The 26228-nt window shown below is 37.6% G+C and overlaps 1 protein-coding gene across 25 annotated transcripts in view; it reads right to left on the bottom strand.

Moving 5' to 3' along the window:
• Nucleotides 1-1911: 1911 nt before the first annotated feature.
• LOC551123 (RNA-binding protein Musashi homolog Rbp6) overlaps nt 1912-26228 on the bottom strand; it is a 739303-nt gene continuing 714986 nt past the window's right edge. For 11 of the 25 annotated variants that reach the window (XM_026439266.1, XM_026439265.1, XM_026439268.1 and 8 more), the window contains 5 exons: nt 25936-26088; nt 13352-13417; nt 8878-9155; nt 7423-7487; nt 1912-6681 (listed from right to left, as the gene is read on the bottom strand). In XM_026439266.1, coding sequence (XP_026295051.1) covers nt 7446-7487; nt 8878-9155; nt 13352-13417; nt 25936-26088 — 539 coding nt within the window. In that variant the 3' untranslated portion in view covers nt 1912-6681; nt 7423-7445. Of the gene's footprint in view, nt 6682-7422; nt 7488-8877; nt 9156-13351; nt 13418-14642; nt 14748-25935; nt 26089-26228 lie in introns of all 25 variants that reach the window. The other 14 variants (XM_026439277.1, XM_026439280.1, XM_026439275.1 and 11 more) reach the window with 6 other exon arrangements.

Raw genomic sequence — 26228 nt, 5'->3', positions numbered from 1 at the left:
TCTCACTTATTAATCTCTACTTGCACTCGAGTGCCGATAAGACTTAAATATTATAAAGTGATTTTGCTATTATAATTCATTGCATCCATTTTCAATATATCATTGTATACGTGTGTTTGCGCATACCTATCGCAACGAAGATATTTGTCAGTCGTGTGCTTCTGATTTCCAAGTTCACTATTCAATCACGGAATGACAATAATCGATTATTCACTTGATTCAACATCTTCCTCGCACTCTCTTTACAATACATTTCTCCATCCTCCTATCCTCTTCTCACGCTGTGTATATTATTTATATTTATATTTATATTTTCTTCGATTATCGTTAATTATTACTTATTATTTATACGCGTGTATATTTATATTTATATATTTATATATATACGTGTTGGTGTTTGTATGTGTATCTATCATACGTGTACAATGTAGAAGTGTAGAATGTAGTAACGTGTGAGCGTGTTAATTGCGCGACGAGTGATCGAGCTCGGTCGATGAGCATTATGATGACTTCTGATCTTTTACATCGCCATCATGCCCTACTCTTTCCTTCCAACTTTTTTTTATTTTTCACAGAAAAATTCGACAGAAAAAATCTCCGTCTCGTAAGGGAAAAAAAAAAAAAAAAAAAAAAAAAGAAAACGAAAAAGTATTGCAAAACAAGAGAAGATTGGACTGCATCGCACAACGAGCTCGCCTCCCTCGTATTTCTTCTCCCTTTTTCTTATCCTCCTATTCTTGTTTTTCGCATCTTTCTTTGCATCTAACTCCCAACCCCTGCCCTACCCTCACCCACCCTTTTTGCACCCCCCGCTCGGCTCTCCTCCCACGATCATCGGTGATGATAATCGAAAAATTGTTCAGTACAATAATGTATATTAGCTTTTAAAACATCAATAACTATATATATATACAAATGCATAAAACAATGTCTCAATATATCTGTTCATCTTCCATAATCCTCATATTTTTTTATTTTGTCTGTTTGTCGCCTTAATCAGTTATCATATATATATAGTCATAATATATTTCTTGCCTTTCTTAATCGTTCAATATATGTATATTTATATATTTATATATATATATTTATATTTATATTTATATATATATTTATATATATACTAAATGTAGATATAGACGTAATATTTCAATATTAATGTATTTCATATTTATAAATATAAACGCGTAGAGACTGTACTTCACATATATTTTGTTTGCTCTTGTTTCGCTTTTATTTTTCATCCCCTACGCTTGTCTTCTCTATTTTTTGTCTTCTCTCGCGACATCCTTATCTTCTCTTTTATGTTTTCTCTTTATTCTCTTTCGCGTATTAATTTGCTTGTATATCGATCGCATTTTTGTTTGTTTCCTTTGCTCTAATTAATAATTGATCGTAGATCTCTCTTTCGAATATGTATATATTTATATATATTTATATATAATTTTCTTTTTAGAGGATTCTCGTTGAAAGTTGCTCAGGTTCCTGCCAATGTATTGATTGATTCACTCAATAAAAGAAGAATTTCAAAACGTATAAAAATAAGTAAAGTTACTAAAATTACGTTTAAAATAAATTTAAAAATTCTAAAATACTTATAACGATCAAAGATAATAACAATTATCACATTTCTCCATGATATATATATAATAAAATTGTATACGCTTAAACGAACGAATTAATATTAATTATAAAAGTTCAAAGGCGCAATAAACGATCATTCCCAGGAACCTAAAATCCTTTCGACACGCCTTTCATCCTAATTGCGAAAAGTTACAACTTGTACATTTAATTATGACTGTTTTCCGTGGATGCTCTCTACGTTTTCTCATTTTTGCCCATCTGTCTATGATCTTGCGCGCCGTCGTCCCTAAAAATCTATATACGAATCTCATTATATTTTACGTTCTTTGAGCTGATGCTTATGTTCTCATGTATTTTATTTTTTTTTTTTCTATCTTGCTACGCTTTTTCTCCGCTCGACGTCCAATTCTCCCTCTAACTAACAATTGACAATACTTAGCAATGTATGAAGCGCCTGATGCGTCTATTTAACGCTCGTTTATTTGTCTATCATCAACCAATGTCGATCAAAAGAATAAAGAAAATATAGAAAATGTTTGTCAAACAATTGGCCATTTGAGTGCACATTTGTTCTCGTGTTTTCCATCCGATTATGTCGTGTTTCATTGATAAAATTCGCTTAATTTCCTACAATTTTAAAAAGCAAAGCTTGCCAAATTTGAAAAATAAAAAAATGGGAATAGTACGTCGTCGATGAAACGCTCGTTTCTTGCACTCGTTTGAAAGCAGCATCGCCCTGTAATGTACAATCTATCCAACAAAATACCAATTATTTTTGAAACGTGTATGTCTATATTTTTTTATATTGCACGTTTTTACTTTAATTTTTCTAATTAAACAATTATTTGCTATTGGATATCTCAATCGATTTGATCCGGTATAACTTTATCCGTTTTACACGCGTTTAATCTTGGGGCGTAACGAAGCAGCTACCATTTTGTTTCGCTTGCAAGAAATCAGCATTTTCAGCGTTGAAGATACGCGATTGCAATTCGTTTCAGTTCGTTTCAGTTCGTTTCAGTTTCTTTCTACTACAATTTTGTCCTTCATCACCTTCTTTTTTTCTTCTTCTTTGAGAACGAGCGAGGATCACTCGTCACGCGTGTACGCGTCACCAACTTAAGAATGAATATAAGTTTATCCGCGATATAGTTTACTCGTGTATATTATTATTATTATTATTATTATTATTATTAGTTTCTCTTTTTTTTTTTCGTTCATTATTTGCCATTTTTATCCTTTATGGTCATGACGAAGTATTGCTAACGTTCGTAAGAATTGACTCGTTTTATTTATTCGTTCTTCTTCTTCTTTTTTTTTCTTTTTTCTTTCCTTTGTTTGAATTTTTTTCTCATCGTGCGCACGCACACCCGCGCACAGGAAAACAAAATGGCCGCCGTTCGACGTGACACGCGTCCCACAATTTAAAATCATTCTTATTTTTCGATTCTTCCTTCTTTTCTTTCTTTTTTTTTTCATTTTCTTTTTGTTTTTACCCTGTTGTTGAATACAATAATAACCGTACCTAGAATTGTCGCACGTATATCCGTCGTTTCGTAATAATTATAATTATAATAATAATCGCTCGTTGACTCTCGCTTGGCGAATTTAATAATAGCAATAATAGTATCGTAATACGAAAACAGTTTTTATCAGCAATATATATCAACAAAAAAACTCGAGTTATACAATCCGCGGAATGAGTTTATGCACGTCGACGGTTTATTCTTTTTGTTTCTTCTTCCCTTTCTCTTTAATCTCTCCCCTTGAGAAGCAGGAAGATCCGAGCGTCGCGATGCCCTTCAAGCCCTCTGAACCCTTTTCTCGTTTAAGTTAGGTTTTACAAAATATACACGTGCGCCGAAAAACGAAAGGAATAAAATTATACCTCCCTGTTTCCCGTATGATATTACATAATATTTTTAACCTAGACCAATTACGAATAATCGAATGGAGTATCCCCGTTCGCGCCCTTTGTCCATTTGATCAGCGAAATGTTTTTTTTTTTTTTTTTAAGCGCGAAAAAACGCAAGAATCTTTTGATGTCAAAGTTATTCCCTGATTAAGGCTACCGTACGCGATTATTGTTCTCTCACGTTCAACGCCACGTTAGCTCGCATAAATTTTACAATTTTCTCCTTTTCTCTTTTTTCCCCCCTCTTCTTCTTCTTCTTTTTCTTCTTTTTCTTTGTTTTAATTCGCAAATGGCATTTTCAGATGACCGTGTTCCTCAATCCTTAAAGACTTAACGACTCTCTCTTTCTCTCGCTCGCACACACGTATCACCACGTTCTCTCTCATTCTTTCTCGCACACAGGGGTATATATAGAAGACGCACAATCTCGCTTCGTCTCGAAATTATCATCGTTATCGCACGCGTTACTCTTAATTTCCGCTTTTACTCACGCACTGGCGCATTTTCACGATATCTCACGATATCTCGCCTTTAACTAACGCTCTGTACATATACGGACGCACGGTATAATGACTGAATACACGCGTATGTTTGCATAATATATATTTGTTCTCCTCTTAACAGCATCTTGCCTCGCGTAACTTGATGGTTGCGTATGGTTCTTCCTGTTGTTGCGTAGCTGCGTGTATTTGTATTAATATATATTTATTTATTTTTTTTTATATAGGCGTGTGTTTTTATAATTTGTTTAAAAAGCCGCGGACGCGTATGAAAGCGTATATTAATATTGTGTTTCGGATCATGTGTGTGTGTGTGTATGTGTGTATAGTGGATGTACAGATTGGGAGTGTATGGATGGTATTATTATGTATGTTCACAGTGAGCTTGTGTGTGAAATGCGTGCCGTCGAACATTGCTCGTGTTTCCATAGCTGGCTTTCATCCATAGGGTCATGCATAGCTGCCATTATGGTAAATCAATGGTACAATAATTCGCGCGCGTGTAATATGTATGTATGGGCCGAGGTTAATGTAACTAATCGATTGGACAGCTACACAATAGCCTGTGAAATTCACCGGTCATCGGTTTTCGCCACTAGATAGGATACAGATTTTGAACGATGCAACGTTCGGAGGCCTAGGCGTCCCTTTTACATAGATCTCGCGACCCTGTATGTATGTTTAATGTACTCTCTCTCTCTCACTTCTTTCTTCTCTAGTAGAATAGTATTCTTCGCGATGACCATCTCTTCTCCCCTCATCGATACTGCATCTCAAAAGCAGTATTCATTTCCATTTTTCGTCTTTCTCTCCTATTGTTTCTTTTCTCTCTCTCTCTTTCCCCCTCTCTCTCTGTCTCTTCGCTCCTATAACTTACATAGAGCCTCGCAAGTTCCAATCCGTCGATCTTGGCTCGAGGGCCCCCGCGTTTTCTCTTCCCTTTCTCTTCTTTTTTTCTTTCTTTCTTTCTTTTTTCTTTTTTTTTTCCTTTCATCCCTCGCACGATAAGCAATGCAAACAGCGTCACGTCATCCGTGTAACACGCGTGCCTACGTCTATGTACGCAACCTCCCCCTCTCCTTGCTCTTTCCGTGCTTTATTCGTCCTCTTTTCTCCCTCGTTGCACACCCGGGAAAAGGGAAAAAGTGCTTGAACGACGGGACGCGAGAGAGAAGTGCCATTCCGGCATTCAGTCGGCAAAGAGCACGCTGAGAAGTGGCGGACACGCGCGCGCAAGAAACAAAGGAAAAGGGCGAAGCCCACTCTTGGCCTGCCTAGCGCCCTCGTCGTCTCGTCTCCCAAATCTCCCTTCCGGCCCGACTCTACCCTTCAAACATTCGTGTCGGGTGTTCCTCCTCCTCGTGTCGTCGACTCACGCTTCTCGAAAAATTTCTTGTACATCTTTTTTATTTTATTTTATTTTTATTTGTTTATTTATTTATTTTTTTGCTTCTCTCTCTCTCTCTTTCTCTCTCTCTTTTTCTCTCTCTCTTTCTCTCTTTCTCTCTCTCTCTCTCTCTCTTTCTCTTTCTCTTTTCATTCCGCCGCTACTTGTCTAAAAAAAATTCGAAAGCCCAACAGAGAGACGACGGGTTCTCTTCCCGGGTGCGAACGGAGTTACGCGTATATGTATATAATAATTATATTTTTTTATTATTTATATTTATATTTATATTTGTATTTATATTTATATTTATATTTGTATTTTTGTATTTATATTTATATTTATATTTATATATTTATATATATATATGTATAACGCGCACCGCTACGCGCGCGAGCTTACACGACGCACAGCTTTCCATCCTTCTTTCTCCATTTTGTTATAATCAATTAGAATCGCCATAGTGTTATACAATAATAACCAGTAATTATAATAATATTTTCGTATGTAAGTTGGTATTCTTCCGCGACTTTATCGTCTGCCTTAAATACTAAGGATCCATACGTTATCGTCTAATATTTATCAATTATTTATATATATATATATATATATTTATATATATTCATATATTTATATATATAATATTTATATATTCTAGACTTAGTCGCTTAATTATTTAGCAATTAATAATATTAATTTAATTCATTATTATTAATATATCATTCTTTATTAATGTCGGAGAACGGGCATTATTTTACGCAGTTTCGGCCACATCTACCATTACGCAGTTTCTGCCCTTTATGTTTTCCTTATATTAATCCGCTCCCTCTACCATGTTGCTTCTCTCGCAAACTTTCTGGACGTGTATCGCGATTTATAAATTCTATATATATATATATATTTTTTTTTTCACATTTTTATCTTTTCAATGATTTTTAATTTATTTTTTATTTTTTATTATTTTTTTTTTATTTTTTTTTTTACATTTCTTATTTTACTTGATTTTTTTTCTAATATCTTCAATTTTGATTCTCTTCCTTTTTTTTCTCCGCCGGGAAATCACGATTATTTTCGTTCGATCGTTGCAATCGATCGATCATGTTTACAAAATCGGAAAGCCTCCTTTTTTGTTGGAAACCGTTATTCTTCTACCTAAATCGCGATTCTTCGTTTTTATTGCTCGTGATGGTACGCGTCCTCTTCCGTCCAGAGATCATTCATCATGGTGAATTTTTCCAAGGCATTTACACTGCTCATTGTACCGTCAGTCGACCGTGCTGCGCTCTGCCCTCTCGTCCATCCTAACGGAAAAAAAAAAAAAATCACGATTTGTTAGCGATAAATTGCGGCACATAAACGACGAACACGCTATGCGTGATTCGTCAGGTTAGAAAGCCATGATTTTTGTGAAATCAGCGCAAGCGGATCGTGTTACTGTTGAAGTAAAGTTTAAAGTGAATGGTAAAGAAATGAAATCTAAAAAGAGAAAAAGAAAAAAGAAATAAGATACTTTCGTCGAAAATTACGTTCATTAGTATTATTATTCAATCGTATATTTCTCAAATTTTAAGAAATATCGAAATCACGAAAGTATCCTAAGCATTCAAATTCTATTATTTGTATTATTATTTAAATTATTATTACAATTATTCGATATGATAGACTAGGTCGAAATTTATGATTAATTATTAAGGAAACATAGTGTTTCTGTTATATTAATTTTTAGTGAACGTGTTTGCGTTTGCTACAAAAGGATGAAAGTATTTCGTTACCGTATTCGTACGATAATGCGCTAAATGCGAAAAAAAAGACAATAGGAAATATTATCATCTTTTGATCATTGCTAATTGAATTAATCGTTTAACGAAAGTTACGATGAAATTTCTTATAATCACATTTTGCGGAAATTTAAGTTCAATGTTATAAATATTTTATTATCATCTGATTATTTAGTCAAAGTATAAAATTTGTTTATTATCACGAGGCATGAAACACTTAAGAAGATAATTTAAAAGCTAATGCAAGAGAACGTGTGTACATACCTGTTATTAGGTCTTAACAAGGCTCAATGGTAGCCATTAGTGAACGCCGCTGGTATTAGAGGACCCTAAAATACGAAGAAGATATTTAATGAGGTTCACACGTCATATTTTCAAGAAAATTATTATATTAATTTATCCATATTTTATATAAAGATTATATATTATATAAAAGTTTGTATTAAATTGCAAAAATTTTTTAACTACGTGCAATTGCAATACTGGATCCTGGAAGGTTGCATCGTACGATTTAAAGAATTTATTTAAAGAATTATAAAAAAGAAAATAAAAAAAAGGAATTGAAGATAAAAAAAGAAAAAATGGAATGGAATGAAAACTTTAAATACTGGCAAATTGAAAAGCTCAGCAATCTGAATCTGGTTTGCAATCGAAGCTATAGCAACGTAAGTTGAAAAACTCTAACAAAAAAAAAAAAAGGAAAACAACTTGCATCGTACTCTCGAATCTCTCGACTTTTCTTTGTTTTTTATCTTGTTTGAATATCTCGACTAAAGTACGTTAAATAGATAAAAGGAGTATCACAGACAAGTTTAATAATTCGATGCTGTTAGTACGGTTAGCTGTTGAAAAAGTTTTTAGTTCAATCAGAGACTATCGGTGAAAAGTTTAATTAAAATCTATTCACACCTTTCTAACGCGGAAATAAAAGAACATGTTAAATGAATATTAATTAAACAAAGCGTTTAGCTAGAATAGGAATGGAAAATGTATAAGAAAATTTCAGTAACCGATTTTTCTCTATTTTATTTCTTAATTTTCATCATTTGAAATATAATTATAATGAAATATTTTTTTATAAAATATTATTATCGAATTTAAAACTTTACGCGAGAAATATCATGATTTTATAAATCGTTTTCGAATAATTTTTAAATATCAAGGGATATAAACCAACGATTTACAACCAAATTGATCCAAATTTAATTTCCTTTAAGATCTACATGAACATTATTCTACCAAATAAAATTTTCTCTATCTTCCCTCATCACTCCTCTCCATTCATTGCAAAGATTGAACCTTCCATCACCAATTCTCTTCAACCTCTTCAACTTCACACCTATTGACACCTAAATCCATACATATAATTCCAAAGATCTAAATTGATCACGTAGAGTAATCAAAACTCTCGAAAATATTGCAAAACAGGTACAGATGCCAAGTAGTACAAGTTTATCATTCCCACAGACGTTATGAACAAAACTCAGATCCATCGAGATTCGAAAAATCAGATCGATCCAATCTCTTCTTTTTAATCGAGCCTCCCAATCGAATTTCCAATTATCCCCCGTATTCGTTTTCAAAAATAATTCATACCACGTGGCATCGAGGACCATCACGAACGAACGCCCCCCTCTTTTAAATTACGAATTTAAAACCACCCATCACTGGATTACTCTGAGGGGGTGGGCGTGAAAGGAGGTCGTAGAATGGACTTACGGGACTGTAGTTGAGCGGGGCACGAGACACGGCGATCGCAGGGAACGCGGTCGTAGGGGGCTGCGGACTAGCTGCGGCCTGGACGTAGCTGGCGACTGCTGAGTCCGCGGCTGCGGCTGCTGCTGCGGCTGCGGCGCTTGAACTATACATGTCGATGGGGCCCGGCGAGTTGGCCGCAGGAAATGACCGGCCCTGTGGCCCACCATGTCCACCGGCCGCGTGCGGCGACGCCGGCGGAAATCCGGCCTGCGCTGCGGCCGCCTGGTAGTTGTTCATCACTGCAACGAACGCGTCCCCGTCACTTTTTTAACACATTCTCTATGCGTTGCCACCGCAGGCATAGTGTCCTCGTATCCGCGATAAACGGAATTTAAACGCGATGGGTCAGACGTTTTCTTGGGTGTGTGAGAGAGTGTTTCTTTCTGAAGAAGAATGTATCGTTTGTTTCTTTTGTTTTTTTTTGAGAAGTTTCAGAGTTTGGTTGCATTGTATATGTATATATTGTATTTAATAGGTCGAGTCTATCGCGAGATTATCTGTTTATTGAGGAAAACAATCGGATTTGCAAGTTTGATGGCTGACTTGAGGATGAGCGTGGTTATTAAGCATCGATTAATGTGAGCACGTCGAGGAGGAGGAGTATCTTTGTCCTCGTACTGTTATACAAGTGTTATTAATTGTAATCGAGTATCAAAGAGTTAGTATTTTTAAGGTGACATTATTTTAGATATTGAAATGTTAAAATTTCTTGCGCACATTCAAAAGAAAAATTAATAAAACATCAAGGAAAGCAAACTAGAACAGAGTAATTTCAGAAAATTTATTTTATACGTCATTTTACTTACTCGTATACGATCATTTCATTAATTAATATAAAATTTTATAGATAAAATATGTTTTTTTGTTGTTAATTGCTATTGATAACTTTTACAAGAATATCCAGAAGTTAGCCATCGAACGAAACGAAAATTTCAATTCAAACGCGAATAATTCCGATTGCTTTTAACTTTCAATTCGAATAATTGATACGTTTCACACCTTTGTTGAGAGAATTTTAAATAACATGCTAGAAAGATAAACACGTTGATTAATCATGTATGAGTTAATAACTAATTAAATTCCTTTTTCCAATGATTCTTTCAAATACAATCGACAACGTCATATACTTATACTACTTATATCTAATACTAAACATTTATCGAAAAGCTAATTCGTCTCTCAACGAACATCAACTAACGAACACGACATCGGCAACAGAGTCACGCAAAGATTATCTTGTATCTTGTGTATATCCCGCGGCACAAGAAACACGTCAATTAGGAAGCGACACGTCGTTCGTGTAAAAATAAATTCGTATCCTTTACGGAACAAAGAGAACAAATAAAAGAGAAAATATACTACGTATACGTTTTCTCTCTTTACATCGGTGAAGGGAGACGAATTGGTAATAGACAACGAATAAAACACTGTGAAAACGAGTAAAACACTGTATATATATATACACATACATACATACACAAGAAAGATATATACACACACATATATATAGAGAGAAAGAATGGTACATCGACGTCGGGCCATTGGCGGAGACAAATAATCGTGACACACGTAAAACGTGGAAGAAGCAAATAAAAGGAGACATTCAATAAGCGGATTACAAGACAGCTTTGCGCGTAATGGAACAACAGAAAACCGCTAGGATACGATACGGCGTGCACGTCACGAGGGAAGGAAATAGCGCGAGGCGGTAACGGCGAGACCAACGCGGCGGGCGAGTATCTCATTTGAGCACGTGCTTTTTAGCTTTAAAGCGGCTCGGATGCTCATAACGTCGCGCATCTCCTTGTCGAGAGGAACGATTTCGCTTCTGACTCCCCGTGTCGGATTGCATCGTAGTATCTCGCGTGTTACACTCCCTCCCCCGCGTTAGTTCGGTTACGGTTGGAAATAGAACATGCTATAAAACGAGAGAAGAGAAGTGAATAGAGAGAAGGAAAGTGGGAGGAGAAGAAGAAGAAGAAGAAGAAGAAGGAACGAATTTTTACATTCGCATTTTGCATTCCGTGATGTGAAGAGGATTGAGCGGGAACAAAGGGTGATTGATTCACGAAAATAATAGCCACTCGAATCGAGGCGAAATTGGAAATACACCAATAAGCAAAAATTGTGATTAGAGCTTAATTAATTGACAAGTACACGATCCGCTCGAATATCTCGAAATAACGAGGGGAACCACGATGAGGTTCGATTTTTACGGGTCATTTATCAGGGATACGCGCCTGCTCTCCTTTCCTTTCACTAATAACTATCGTCCGATTAAAAATACATATTCTTTGGAAATTATTGAAAACAAAGGAATTTAAGGAGCTACGATTCTTAAAACTTTCGGAAAACGAAGAATCTTCTTTTCTTTTTTTTTTTTTTTTTTACAAAAGGGAACGATCTGCGATACTCTTTTCAGATATACGGGTTATAAATGAAAGTTTGAAACGGTAGCCATCCACGGATGAGATAAAGAATTAGCCATTCGATTCGATTTCTCCATAAAAATCCGTACAATAGCGTCGTACGATTTTGGTCGGGGAGAAAGAGGAGAAAGAATGGGTGAAGAATCGTTACGAGATTGCGGAGCGTAGCTACGACACCGGGGGACTAAGTGTAGGTCGAAGATAACGAAAAGATTCCGTCGAATGGAGGAGGGTGGAAGAGGAGAACGTAAAGAATTCGAAACTCGCCGAAGGGAGGAGAGGGGTCGGCGGTGGTGGGCGGAGTATGACAAACCGAAAGCGCTCGATGTACAATCTAAAACTCCATTCAGCTTTTAAACTCTTGACAATGGCGGCCGGTTACAAAGTTTTCTGCCGGTGGCCGGATTCGCCGATGCGGAGTGGTGTGGTGCGGGGTGAGGGGGTTGAGTCGAGCGCGATTCAAAAGTTTGATTTATTTGAGAGGAGATTGCGGACGGCACGGGGGCGGGGTAGGCGGATCAGGCCAGATTCTGCAACCGACGAGAGAGAGAGAGAGAGAGAGAGAGAGAGAGAGAGAGAGAGAGGGCGAATAAAAAAATAAAAGGGTTGAAGTCGGTGTATTTCGCTGCCGGCATCCAGCCGCCCTACATGTGTGACACTTTTCAGAATTCCGCGCTACCTTTTCTTCCCCCGTTGTCTGGATTGCTTCTACACCCCCTCGGCCTCGCGAGCTAAGAAGAAAGTCCTTTCACAACGGTGTGTCGTGAAAAGCGCTCTGAACCGTGGCTTTCTTTCTTTCTTTCTTTCCTCCCTTCTTCTTTTCTTTCTTTCTTTTTAGAGAAATTAGCACGGATTCTTGGGAAAGAATTCCACAAGCATTCCGCGATGGAATTTTTCTTTGCTCGGTTAAAGGGAGGAGAAGAAGAAGGAGGAGATTTTCCTGATAAACGTATACACAGGATCTATTTTATTTATATTCAACGAACGGTTGATTATTTAATGGAAGATATTGCTACTTTTGGAATGAATAATCTTTTCATAAATCATAAACAAGGTATAAATATAATATGATAGATCGAAGAAGAAAAGAAGGGGAACAATTCATCCATAATAAATTCGAGAAATCGAGTATATCCACTCTCTTTCTCTCTCGTGTATTACCCTCGTGTGTCCACGCACCGATCGAAGAATCAGAGCGTATCGTATCCTCAAACGAGGGAATCGCTCGACCACGGTAATCATATTCACGTTTAACCTTTGGGAAGTTTCGCGAATAGGGATCCACCCCCGGTTTCGAGCACGTTCGCAGCGTTCAAAGTATACGAAGGAGCTGGAGAGCAGCCTTGCAATTTGCCATTACGATGTAATGCAAAGCTTGTTTCTGTCAAAGCTCGAGAATCGAATCACGAAAGAGGATTGAATTACACGAGTTCCACGAGTCCCGTTGCGAACGGTGTCGTAATACCGGATCTTGTCTTGCTATATCGTAACGTCTCGATCTAATAATCACGAAGATTTTGCGCTAAGAAACAAACTATGTGCTATCGTCGTTATTCAATCTTTACTCTTTTCCCTTCTCTTTCTCTTTCTTTCTCTCTTTCCTCTCATTCTCATTACTTTGAAGTGACGCGATAATAAAAAAAAAAAAAAGCTATCAACAATCGGAAATCGTGCCCAGCGAACTTATTGGCCGTGCATTCTGAAAGATACGTACACAGAATGAGTCATATTACACGTACCATTTTGAATAACTCGAAATCGATTGATCCCTTGAAACAATTGATTTCTTTAAACATTGATTTATAAACAATTTCTCTCAAATTTTTTGTGAGAGCAGATAGAGTTGAAAATTATTCAGAATGGAACGAGTTATACGACTCATCCTGATGACAACGCTCATACGAAACACATTGTTGGGATAATCCTTTAACGATGCAGAGACAAATTAATGAAGCGATACATAAAGGATCTGAAGCCGAAAAGAAATGGTAAACTTTTAGACGTACCAGAAAGAGCTTGCGTGAGCAAGGGCGTGTTGTTGTTAGGGGTGAGCTGTCCGTTGGTAAGATCCACTGAAACATAAAACTCTGATCACAACTGCTCCGCACTTCAAGTGTATATACGCGATATACGCGCTTTCGCCATTTCTCTCGTTTCACGTCTCTGCCGCTCGGCAGAGAGCGAGAGAGGATAATAATAGTATAACAACTGTCCATGGCTGATTAAAGGAGAGAGAGAGAATTTATATATATATAAATATAAAAAAAAAGAGGAAAAAAAATGGGGGGGGGGAAATAAAAGAAGTATATAGAGACATCGTGTATGACGCCAAAGTGATGGCCGAAAGGAAAACAAGAGAGACGTGATTTTTCCGTGTGTGTTGCTTTGTCGTTGATCCTCTCTGTACGCCGTGCGATGATCGAGCGAGCACGTTTCTCCTCCTGCGTCGTGACACTTTCGCGATCCCCGCGGATTATGAACCGTTTCTCTCCTTTCTTTTCATTCTTTACCAATGTTGGATCCATCATCTACCGTGCACTTCCAATCCCGGACTGGAAACTTTCAGTTTCGAAACTCTCTCTCACGGATCATTGCAAAGAAAAAAAGAAAAAAAAAAAAGGAAAAACTCGCCGTTACAATGGAAATCGTTTTCATTCGTACACGATGAAACACTCGTAGTAATCGAATCTTTGTTGACGGACGAATCGTATCATTCAGGTATCCCTTTATCCGTTACGCATACGATACGATTTTACCTGAAACTTTCTCGTAATATCTTTCTACGGGCATCATCGATCCAATTTGAACACGAATGTTCGCGAGCCGAGATCGTCGCGATGTTATTTCTCGCTCGCGGTGAGACCGATCGAGGCGGAAATGTATGAATCGCGATCAATGACGCGGAACAGAAACGCTCCATTCCATCCCTGGTGGAAAACGTTACCGAACGGAATGGTGGTGTTTCACCTTTGGAACAAATGGTGAAACCATCAACGAAACGTTTTCGTTTCATGGCCGCCGATAAACTGTAACGATAATGATCGATGTTTTGCGAGAACGTGAAATGAAAAGAAATGAGGAGAAGGTCGAGAAAGAGAGAGAAAGAGAAAGAGTTAAAATTGAAGGGAGAGACGTGGAGTAGAGAGAATGAGAAGACGTGGAAGAGAATCGCGAAGACGAGCGGGCGAGAGAGAGAGAGAGAGAGAGACAGAGAGAAAAAAAGGGGGAAAAGGCGTGTTCTTTTTTGTCTTTCTCTTTTTTTTTTTCCACAGTCCAAAGTGAATGTCGACCTCATACATTTCTTCCGGAGCGCAGTCCGTTGGACGTGTTGCATCGGTGTCTCCGTATACGCGCGGCTTGCGTTCTCGCTTCCGGTTCCGTGGTAGTACACTGCCGGCACTCCTGACATTAATAAAGAACAAGAAGAAAGCTGAGAATGTGGGAAGAAAAAAAATAAAAAACGGGGACGATAGGTGGTGGCGTGGTGATTAAATAAAAATAATCTTAAAATTCTCGCCGCTGAGATTGCGAGTACGAGATAAAAATGTACGAGAAATAATAAAATAACGTTGATACGTTGGCCGTTTTTTCTTTTTTCCTTTTTTTCTTTTTTCTTTTTTTTTTTTTTCACTCCCGACGAGATACGACGAGATAATTCGATTCGATTTAATTGCAGACTAAAACATGTAAAAAAGAAATTATTGCGTTAAATTTTGATGCGCGTTATCATTGAATTATAATAAATTTCTTTGAACAGTTGTAAATTGAATAAGTAACAATAATAAATATTTTCTTGATTATTATTAAACTTATTATAAGAATTAATTTTTCAATAATTTTTAATTATTTGCTATAAATTTAGCATAATCGAATAATTAAATGTAATCTGTAAAAAATAATCTCTAATTTATTCATCTTATACGTTAAATAACATCAAAAAATTGTTCAATTCCATTTCAACAATGCCGTAAACCGTAAAATCAATCACTCGAGAAAAAAGAATAAATAATAATAATAAGAAGAAGAAGAAAAGTGTAAAAAAGCGAAGATCATAAATTACTTTTCAACAAAATCAATAACCAAAAAAAAAACAAACAAGAAAACCGCAAATAATCGAATTGCATTTCGTGATAAATTCACCCTCATCACGCGAAATATACGTCATAACGATAACGATTTCGCGTATTAATTACTCTCGCGTGTATTCGATAACGCGGAACTCATTTCGTTCAAGAGACGAAAGGGAGGCAAGAAGTGGAGTGGATGGAAGGAAGAGGAAGGAAAATAAAAAAAAGAAAATAAAGAAAAATAAAAAAAAAAAAAAGAGAGAGAATTTTCATCGCAAGAACGGCCGGCAGAAAAATCGGAGGTCTTTTAAAACCGGTTAAACAAACACCGACGCGTTTTGTGCTCCCGATGAATGCGGACGTTCTGACGTCACGCTTTTCGCCATTTTTTTGCTTTTCCGGGAAATAAACACGACGCCTACGCGCGCGCATTACGCTGCCTCTGGCATTTACCATTCGGAATCAAAGAAAGAAAAAAAAGAAAGAGAGAAAGAAAAAGAGAGAGAGAAAGAGAAGAAGAAGAAGGGGGAAAAAAAATATCGCACAAAGAGTCACGGGTAAATGGTTTAAAAGTCGACCCAGGCGAACCAGTAGTGAGGCGTAACGCGCGGTTAAGAGCGACGATGGAAGCGGAAAGAATGGAGGGGACGCAGAGAAAAGATGGCGCGTCGAAAATAGGAATAGCACCCGGCGTATCGTTGGGATTTATGTTTGGGGACGCGTTAGCTGGTTGATTCGAAATTTGCATGGATTCCGGGGTGGCGAATCGCGAGGGATTGAATCGTCATCGATATTGGGTAAACAGGATGAAAAATAAATCAGGATGGTACCGGTGTGTGTATCGGACAAGTGGGCTGGGCTTGTAGCTTCGAAAAGGGTGGAAATGAAAGAAAATTTCTGATCTGTCGATAGTTCGTATTTATGCGCCTACCTATAACTGGGTATTTTAATTTTGAAAATTGAATTACGTTCGATATTTTTTTAATTGAATTGAAAATGATTATTTGAAAAGTACGTGATTGGAATATTATCAGTACAGGATAAAGGAGAGAATTTAAAATTAATATTAAATTGTAATTGTAGAAATGATTCGCCCCTAATTTGTTTACGGATCGAAAGATTACAATTCAATTGGATAACGCGCATAACGTGATTGCACAATATGATTATCAAACTATAGAGAAATCTATTTCCTTCTATCTCCGATCGTTTCAAAGTTACAACCCAATCTACTTTTCCGAGATACCGTACGTTACTATAGGAAGGGTCATTTAGAGATAAGCATCGATGCTACAGAATGGACGTAAGAAGAGATCGATGATAGTGGCTGAAAGTTTCTACGTAATACAAAACATTACGATACGTCGCCAAAGCCAGTTCCAGGTTAATTGGGTTAGTGGCTTCAAGTAGTACAGATAAATTAGCGAGTCTACAGAAGCTAAAATGAAACATTGCGAGTCTCCTAGGGATTGAAGTAGATGCTGTAAACAGATTTCTCGAGATAATTAAATGGATGGACAATTTCGAGATGAAATCCCTTGGAACAAGAATCAATCAAAATCAATTTCGTAAATTTTTGTATATATATATACACACACGCGCGCGCGCGAGCAAAAAACGATCGAGGTTGTTAAATGCAAAAAATTGTTAGAGAAAAGTAATTTGAAATTGAATAAAATTCAAATTCAACGCGCGTCACGAGAGTATTAGAATGAAATATGGGGATATACATGTTCACCCGGATGGCACGTTAACGCGTGAAGAAAAGAATCGCAAACTCGGACAGCGTGAAAACAGAGCTTTCCTAGAGTATGGAATCTCGTTTCGGGAACCGTAACCGGGAGGACTGATAACGCGATAGCGTGAGGGGGTGCAGACCATAAATCGCGGATCGACGTGATTTGTATGGGGTATCACGCCGCTTAATGGTGTGGCTTGTCTCTATCGGGCACGGTCGGTCTCCGGCCGGAAGTTTCGAGCCCAGGTTGCAGAGGAATATTCGCCGCGTGTCTCTATCGCGTGACGATTTACGTGACTTGGTATCTTTTTTTTCCCTCCCTCTGCCTATAAATGGAAATAGGTAGAAACGCCTCGATGCTGTGCTACCGCGTTCATCACTGGATTACGAGGCGGGGTGAACTCTCGAGGAAACATAAAAAAAAAAAAAAAAACAGGAAATCACGGGGGCAATTTTTCGCCAATGTTACGTGGAAATGGTCACTGAATCATCGAACAGAGTTTAGCAGCGAATGGGGATTCGGGAAAATTTGATTCGATTAACTGATAACCATTAAAAATTAACTTTGAATACGATACGACGTGGATACACTCCTCCCGGAAACGCGTGGAATACGTAATGTAATAGCCAGATTGCGAGATTGAAATTATCATTGCACGAAGATTCGATCGTTGTCACGATTTCTTGCAAATTCCATGCGCCTTGCACAGAGAAACGATTGGATAGATAAAAATATTCCAAAATTTGGCAACAGAACATTTCGATTATCATCAAACAAAAATTCATATCTATCAATTTCCAATTTCCAAATATAATGGAGCAAGAGAGAATCCACAATCTCGACCTTGCGATCGACTGTACGTGTATCTTCCTCAGCGATAAGAAGAACACATCGAATTCGATCCAACGTTCGAACAATGGAATCCGGTGGGGAGCGAGAGAGGGAGAACGAAAAAAGGAACGAAAATCGGAACGCTGTCAGGGCACGGTGACGAATGAACCGGGAAACTTCGCCCGCAGACGTTTATCGGACGTTTCGTAAAAAAAGAAAAAAAAAAAAAAAGAAGGAAGGGAGTCACGTGTCGAGATGGCTTCGAGCTTCTGGATTTCGCGTGGGAGAGTATCGATACGGACCCTCGGGTCTTTCCTATCCGAAAAAGAGAGAAAAAAAGAAAGAAGAAAAAAGAAATCTCCTCGTTGGGGGGGAAAAAAAAAGAAAAAAAAGAAAGAAACGCGCCAAGAAATTTGAGAAGAGAAATTCTTCTAGCGCCCGTGCGACTCGATCGTTTCCCAACGAGACGACGGCGGCGGCCATAGCGTGCGCAAAGATCTAGGCCAAGAGTTCATCTATTTCGAGTGTATGTCCAGGTGACGTAGATACGGTCTGGATAACGGGAAGGGAAAGCACCGCGAAATTTACTCGTGGGATATCGGCCAGCAAGGAAACTGTGACGTTCTGACAGGAGAATGATTTCGAACGGGCAATCCCATGTCCTCTGCTACAGCTCGATTAATTCTTCAATCTGTTTAACATTGACTCGAGAGGCTCCTTGCAAGCGTGGCGGCTTCTGTTCCTTCTACTTTCGGATCGACGTTTGCAATTGAATTGGATTTAACGGCGGAATCGGAGGATGCTTAGGGAATAATTGATACGAACACTGGGAGAATAATTTTTCGTTCCAGTTTCTCGATACAAAGATAAATAAGGGATGCTCATTTGGGATAAGCACTTGGAAGAAGATGGTGGTTTTAAATATATCTTGAAATCGAATGATCTAAAATAAGAAATATTATTTCAGTTTCGATTTATGATTATTAATTTTCATCAATGGAGATGTTAATTTTCAAAATTAATTTTTTAGTCCAATTAAAATAACATGTATACAAAATTTATAGACACGTTCGATGAAATCACATTTTTTTTCAAATCTCTCCTTTCTTTGCTCCACGAATAATACCAGATATTTTGGATAGGAATGGGCAGGAATGGAAATTCAACAGAGTTCCACGAATCGAAAATATTGAATATCTTTTCAAATTGAGCTCGGAGAGAATCAAACAAATTGGGTCTGGTTGGCTCGACACTCGATAAGAGTACAATTCGGCACGATGCGATTCTTGGGCTGAGCGATAAAATGCACGTGCCTGTTCGGCAAAATATCTCTATATTTTCTTAAACGTGGTACGTAACGCGAGCATAGACGTTAGCACGAGCACCAATTCGTTTTCCTCGGACAGGATTCGATGGAAGATATAACGTATCCCGAGCCAACAGATAAAATACATCCTCTTGAAACATCCACGTGGGTTAAGACGAGTGTTGTTGGTAATGGGGCAGGCGGGGAGGAGAAAATAAATATGACGTGGTTTACGTAAGAGGGGAAAAAAAAGTGGCGTACGATTAAGATATATCGCGATTTAAAACGATTGAGAACGATTAGTGCGACGCGTTGTGCATTTTTATACAGCAGTTCGATGCTTTAGTCTCGAGGGATCGTCGGCGTATTCTCGAGAATAAAAAAAAAAAGGAAAGAAAAAAAGAAGAAGAAGAAGAAGAAGCGTTTAGTAGGCGATTATCGTAACGTAATCGTGATTGCATCGTGTATATCATTATTAATGGATGATTTAAGCGTTCAACGATCGCGGCTCGATCGTTCGTGCTGCGAAAAAGCGTCCCTCGTTACCCTGAAAAATGTTCAAGCGTACAGCCTTGACGAAGCAACACACACGCGTGGACGAATCACGCGCTCGATCGAACAGTGACGATCGATGGATTAATAAGTTGATTAACAGCGGGCTGTTAGTCGATCATGGCCTCGCCCCCGAAGATAGACGAGAGAATGCGAAGCGTTTCAACAAAGGGAAATAATTTTTTTTCAACATGGTTCAAATCTGCACATCCTAAACTACGCACACGTATTCAAAGAACGAATATAATGATCGAATATAAATCTTTCGAACAGTATGGATATATATATATAGGCATAAAAATATATGGTGAAAATGTATAATAATAATAATATATATAATAATAATTGAGTAATCATCAATATCGTAAACTCTCTAAATATAAAACACTACGTACGCGTGAAAAAACTGTGTCTCACTCGACTAAAATATTAAGCTAAAATATAAGTTAGCGTAACTAACACACTAGTTCAATTAAGTAAATTCCAACGGTATTTAAAAAAAAACATTAACAACGATTCGAGGGGTATTCCAAGTTACTAAACAGTATCCAAAAAAATTACTATTCGCAGATACAGCGGGTATGGTCAGTACAATAGAAAAGGATAATAATAATAATAATAATAATAGTAGTATAATACGTATTAAAAAGACAGTTAAAAATCTGCGGATATACACACGACACACAAAAGAAAGGTTTCACTCTCATACTATCTACGCACTAATCTACTTTTCTATCAAGTTGTTCTATGAACTATGGATCGACGATGTTCGAGGTCACGAGTTGGAGGAGGGGATCCTCGAGGAAGATTTCATTCTTCAACGATCCATCTCCCTCTCCCCTTCCTCATAACCTCGAACCTCGCCTTTCCTCGCACTACTTTGTCTATAACCATTTAATCAAACTGAGACGACATTTAAAAATCCAGTTTCAATTAATAAAAGATACTGTTTAAAGGTCGGCCGACGTGTTTCTATTTTTAAGTCGAAAAATTCTGACTAGTATAGCCTAAACACCGGTAAGGCTGCCAACTATCCTTGTCCCATGTTAAAATCGCGTATGTCTTGTCCAGCCTCGAACAAGCATCTGAATCGGTGAACTGAATTAGCAAACGTGATCAATTAAATTAACGTTGGGAATGGTTTACGCTTTAAGTTGGCAACCTTATTATTATTATTATTCTAACTAGATTCAATTACTGTAAACGTTTAAATTACAAATGTCAAGTTGACAACGAATCTCTTTTACTACCAGACTGCTAACCATAGGCTATTTATGTATCCGTTCAGCTCGATTTGTTCTAAGTTTGAACTACATTTTCGCACCACCACGGGAGCATATCTGTCTGTCCACATTCGTATATATATATATTATATATATTTTATATATATATACATATATATTAAAAGATGATACAGAACTCATGATACAACGCTACGAAAACACAACGACCAAAAACTACTTAAAACTGGTGTGCATCAAACAAGCGTAAGAAAACAAAAAAAAAAAAATCATAATCAACAACCGATCACCCCCGTCGTGGTTACGCTATAGAAATCTGATTACTATATAATTAATATAATAATAATAATAATAATAATAATAATAATAATAATAATAATAAAAACCACTGTATATACGACGACGTTTCTAAAAGACAGTAGGTTTAGGTAGATGGTAGATTACTCGCCCCTAGGTGACTGCATCTTCGAGGTAGTCTTCGTCATCGGTCTCGGCAACAGTCCTGCCCCACAGACGTCTGCCCTCCTCTCTCTTTTGCGATTACTCGACTCGAAATTTTGTCCGTGTATATATATATATATATATATATATATATATATATATATATATATATATATATATATATATATTTCATATTCGCGGATCATAAAATGTATGTGTGACCCATAGCCGGTGCAAAAAATAGGGAGGGCGGAGAGGAGAAGGAACGAAATATCGCGCTGCTCGATATCACGAAATCACTTGATCGTTTCGAAGCGCGAACCGTTTTCACGGGAGGAAGGGAGAAAGGGGAGGGAGGAGGGGAAGGGGCGTAAAAAACAATGGCCTCGAACTTCGGGAGAACAAAGAAACTCGTCGCGCAACGCGTGTGTGGAATGATTTTTACGGAGTGAAATGGAAAGGAAATATCGGTATCGGTGTTGGAGAACGCGAGAGAGAGAGAGAGCGAGAGAGAGAGAGAGAGAAAGATTCGAAAGGCGACAATTTCGAAAGGTCCGGAAGGAAACGAGAATCGAAGGTTTTCGTCGATTGTTGGAGCACAACTCGGGGTGGCTATGGGTCGCGCGTACGGCCAAGGAAAAAGCTTTTGTTCTTCACGACCGTTCTCAGTTTTCACTAGAACTACGGTACAACGAATTTGTAACGCATGCATTCCTTCGACTGGAGATAACTTTTTTTTGGGGGGGGGGGGGGGAAGAGGATCGAAATGATATTTCGCGGACGAGAGGAACCAGCCCTTCGGGTTAGGCCGTGTCCTTTTCACTCACGGATGAACGATTCTTTATTCGTCGATGGATTTCGCGATTCGTTTTGGAAAGGATTCGAAAAGCTTTCCTTCTTCATGCTAGAATACATGTACAATACGTATATTTATATATAAAGTATATATAGTATAGGTATTGTACACCATAAATCTCTCGCAATTACGTTTTTCTTTCGAAGAGAAAAAGTAAGGAAAGAAGAAAAAGAAAAAAAAAAAAAGAGAAGTAGGTCTAAAGACGTTAGGCTAAGTTCTAGTGAAAACTAATGCAGCGGTTTAGGCTTGTTTACTGATTACGAATAATAAAATTGGAAATCTTGGAAAGTAACTATGTACTATGAGCTAGGCAATCATCCAACATCAGTACGAGATACAGGATTTAAATATATATATATAAAATTATGTATATTTATACACATTATTCTTTCTGTTACCATTACTTTTCAGCTATTCTAGATACTATACAGAATAGAGTACCACACGTAGAAAAGTAGAATATATGTATAGGAAGAAATTACAATTCAATCAGAGATATCTTGCGCTCTTTATCTCTTTCCTTTTTACCTCGGAAACGATCATCTCCTCGAAATACGAGCAACGTGTCGCGTAAATATTTCTTTTTTTACGAATTCTAATCACTATAATTGTTACTCGAGCAGAAAAATCTAAGCGTTTATCGCGTTTTTTTCCATTCACGCGACGAGAAAAAATGAAAATCGACACGCGAAACTACGTACACGACTGAAAAAAAAAAGAAAAGAAATTAGGATCAAATCAATTCGGATTAATTTCCATATAAAATTTTTTTTATTTATCTTGCGATACGTAACGGTTCATTCCAGATTGGAAAGTATCGAAGAAGCTGAAGAAACGTGACATCTTACAGGGAATTCATAGAAAGGCCCGAGTATAAAGTTTTAGAAATCTTATATCAATTCGAGTAAACAGAGAAATCGCGGTTGGAGAAACAGAAATGTATTACGAAGGATAGGGGGAGGAGGAGGAGAATGACAGGAAGCGAGGAAGGTAAACGGGGGAGATTGAAAAGAGTTGGCGAAAAGTAATTCCAAAGTTTCGATGCGAAATCGTTCGAAGGAGCGGGCCACCCTTAAATCGCTTCTTCGATACTCACCCCCCTGGCTCGCTTCGCCCGCGACTCGATTCCCGTCTGAAATACTAATTATAGCGTCGATTAAAAGGCAACGGTAATGAGATATTGACGGGAGGATTAAAAGTCAACGATTACGCGACGAGTTCGGTCCCCGATCGAACGAAGTAAATCCGTTTTTCTTTTTTTTTTTTTTTCTTTTTTAACCCCTTTTTATTTTCCTTCCTTCATTTTCATTTCGCGCAACGTATCGAACCGGGTGTCGTGAAAAAATTGTTGGAATTCCCGGTGATTAACCGCATCGACGTTTTTATTCATAGCGTGTGTTCAATTTCCATTACGTTGCACGTAGAACACACATTCGAAATTCCATTAGAATTCTTTTTCTCCTCCCTCCCTTTTTTTTTTTTTTTTTTTTGTCACCTTTAATCGTCGATACGAGCGGATGAGAACCGTGTTATCGTTTGAACAAATCCAACGTGGGGTTTGCGTGTGGCGAAAAAACAGCGGGCCAACTTTATTCAACGAATTAAATTTCGTCCTCGCGAATGAAATATGTGTTTTCCTTTCGATGCACGCGCATGCGAGGGAAAATAATAATAATAAAAAAAAAAAAAAAAAGAAAAGAAAGGAAAAAGGAAAGCACGAACAATATCGAGTGCATAGATCGAATCGAGAAGACGATTTTTGCTCGATATCGACACGGTAATACATCTAATAGATTCGATATTAATATTCCGGACGAGGATATATATATATATATATATATATATATATCCCGAAAACGTGTTCGAGCTTTTTCTCGTATAAATCAACGGACCGACCGACGGTTTTCACGGGTGTAATTCAATTATATTAAAAAAAAAAAAAAAAAAAAAGAAAAATTGGAACGAACCGAGCTTTCTGTCTTTATTTCTACCCTTTTCGAATATCCCTTCGAACCGACGAAATGGCCGGGCGTTCGTGTTTTCTCGTTCGATCCCCGTCAAAGACCATTTCGAGTAAACGCTACGTTTCGTTTGCTCTCACCCTCGTTTCCAATTTATTCTAATTCGATTTAATCCGTTTCGAAAATCACGGACACGTCGTTTCCCCCTCCTTCGTTCACTTTTATTGGAAATTAGACGCGATTCGCGAAATTCGCGATTGAAATTTGTCGATCTCGATGACGAAATGGTTATAGGCGGAACAACGAACAAACGGATGCACAACTATAACAAATACGGATGTTCTCTCTCCTAAGCATTCCATAAGAATATAATATACGTATATAAATATATATATATATATATATATATATATATATATATATATATAACAGTATGTATATACCAAAAAAATCCTACCAATCCAATATAATAAAACACTATCTTTAACAATGCTCGAACTATGGGTTACCTAAGACAACTAATTGGCAACAATGAATCGTATTCAAATTAATTAAGAACAAGTAACGTGTGGACCGTGTAAGGGTGTTGATATGGATAATCAGTGTGCATGGCGTGTATAATGGTGTAATACGGTTCCAGGAGGAATGTGAACTGGGCGGTGGTTTGTTCGAATTTATGGCTCGCCGACGTGGTAAATGAATTCGGTAGATTTCTAAGCGGCGAATACGATTTAGCATAGAACATGCGCGCGTGATACGACACGTTTTACGTTGACCGCCGCGTTTAAATTGAATCATTAGTTTCGGGTGAGTTCACGATCTGGCGTAGAATCCTGGATAGAATTGTTCGAAATTGGCGTAGAATGTGCAACGAAAATACTCTGCGCAATATAATACCGTCCATACCGTGGGAATATATTTCAAATACGATATTTTATACACGCACGAGATATACACACTATATATACATATATATAGTTCATCTTTTTTTTTTTTTTTTTTTTTTAAAAGACAGAGATACTCCGACGTGTCTTATTTAACGTATTTTCCACGAATATCGGAGACGAAATTCAAGCTCTGTATACGCGCATTAATTATCGAACAAAGAGCCACGTTTGACGGCTCTCCGCGACGTGATTTTCATACAAACGAAAAATAACGTCGTTATAATTTCAGCCCCGGTTAATTATCTCCGAGTATTTCGACGATCAACCGAGTTCCCATTGTAGTTTGATAATTACCATTATCGATCGAGCCGTCAAACCCGTGTTGTCGTGCATTTACAAATATATATATATATACATATATTCTAAAAAGAAAAAGGAAGAAAAGAAGAATAAAATTTCGATCAACCGAGATTCATTGTTTATCAAAGCGTTTACAAAATCGAATAACAATGATAGCTTAACCGATTTCGAATCAATAAACTGTAATAAACCAATTCACGATGAGATATATATATATATATATATATATATACATATATATATGGCACGATAGGGGTGTGTTTCTGCGGGAACGTGAGGGTGTGTGTATCTGTGAGTGTGCGTGTATATATACGTATGTATATGTGGAATTTGGGTACGTACTACGTACTACGGATTACGGTTACCGTCAACACGAGCGAGAACACGAGAACTTGGTGGAACAACCTGGCACTTTGGGGTTGAAGCTTACCAGTGCAACCCCCGCTGGGGCTCACGGACACTCGGCCCACCCTTGGCCCCACTGCGCGGTACACGACCGCTCCTACCCAACAACAGACATCACCGATCTTACATTATGCACACTTTTCCCCGGGACATCGCGATTATAGAACTTTAGCGTGTATGTATCACGTTATGGTTACATTAACACTAAGTTCGTGGGGGAGGGGATTACTGTTTTCT

This window comes from Apis mellifera, linkage group LG2, assembly GCF_003254395.2.
Source record: "Apis mellifera strain DH4 linkage group LG2, Amel_HAv3.1, whole genome shotgun sequence".
NCBI lineage: Eukaryota > Metazoa > Arthropoda > Insecta > Hymenoptera > Apidae > Apis > Apis mellifera.
This window is presented reverse-complemented; position numbering and strand designations above follow the sequence as displayed.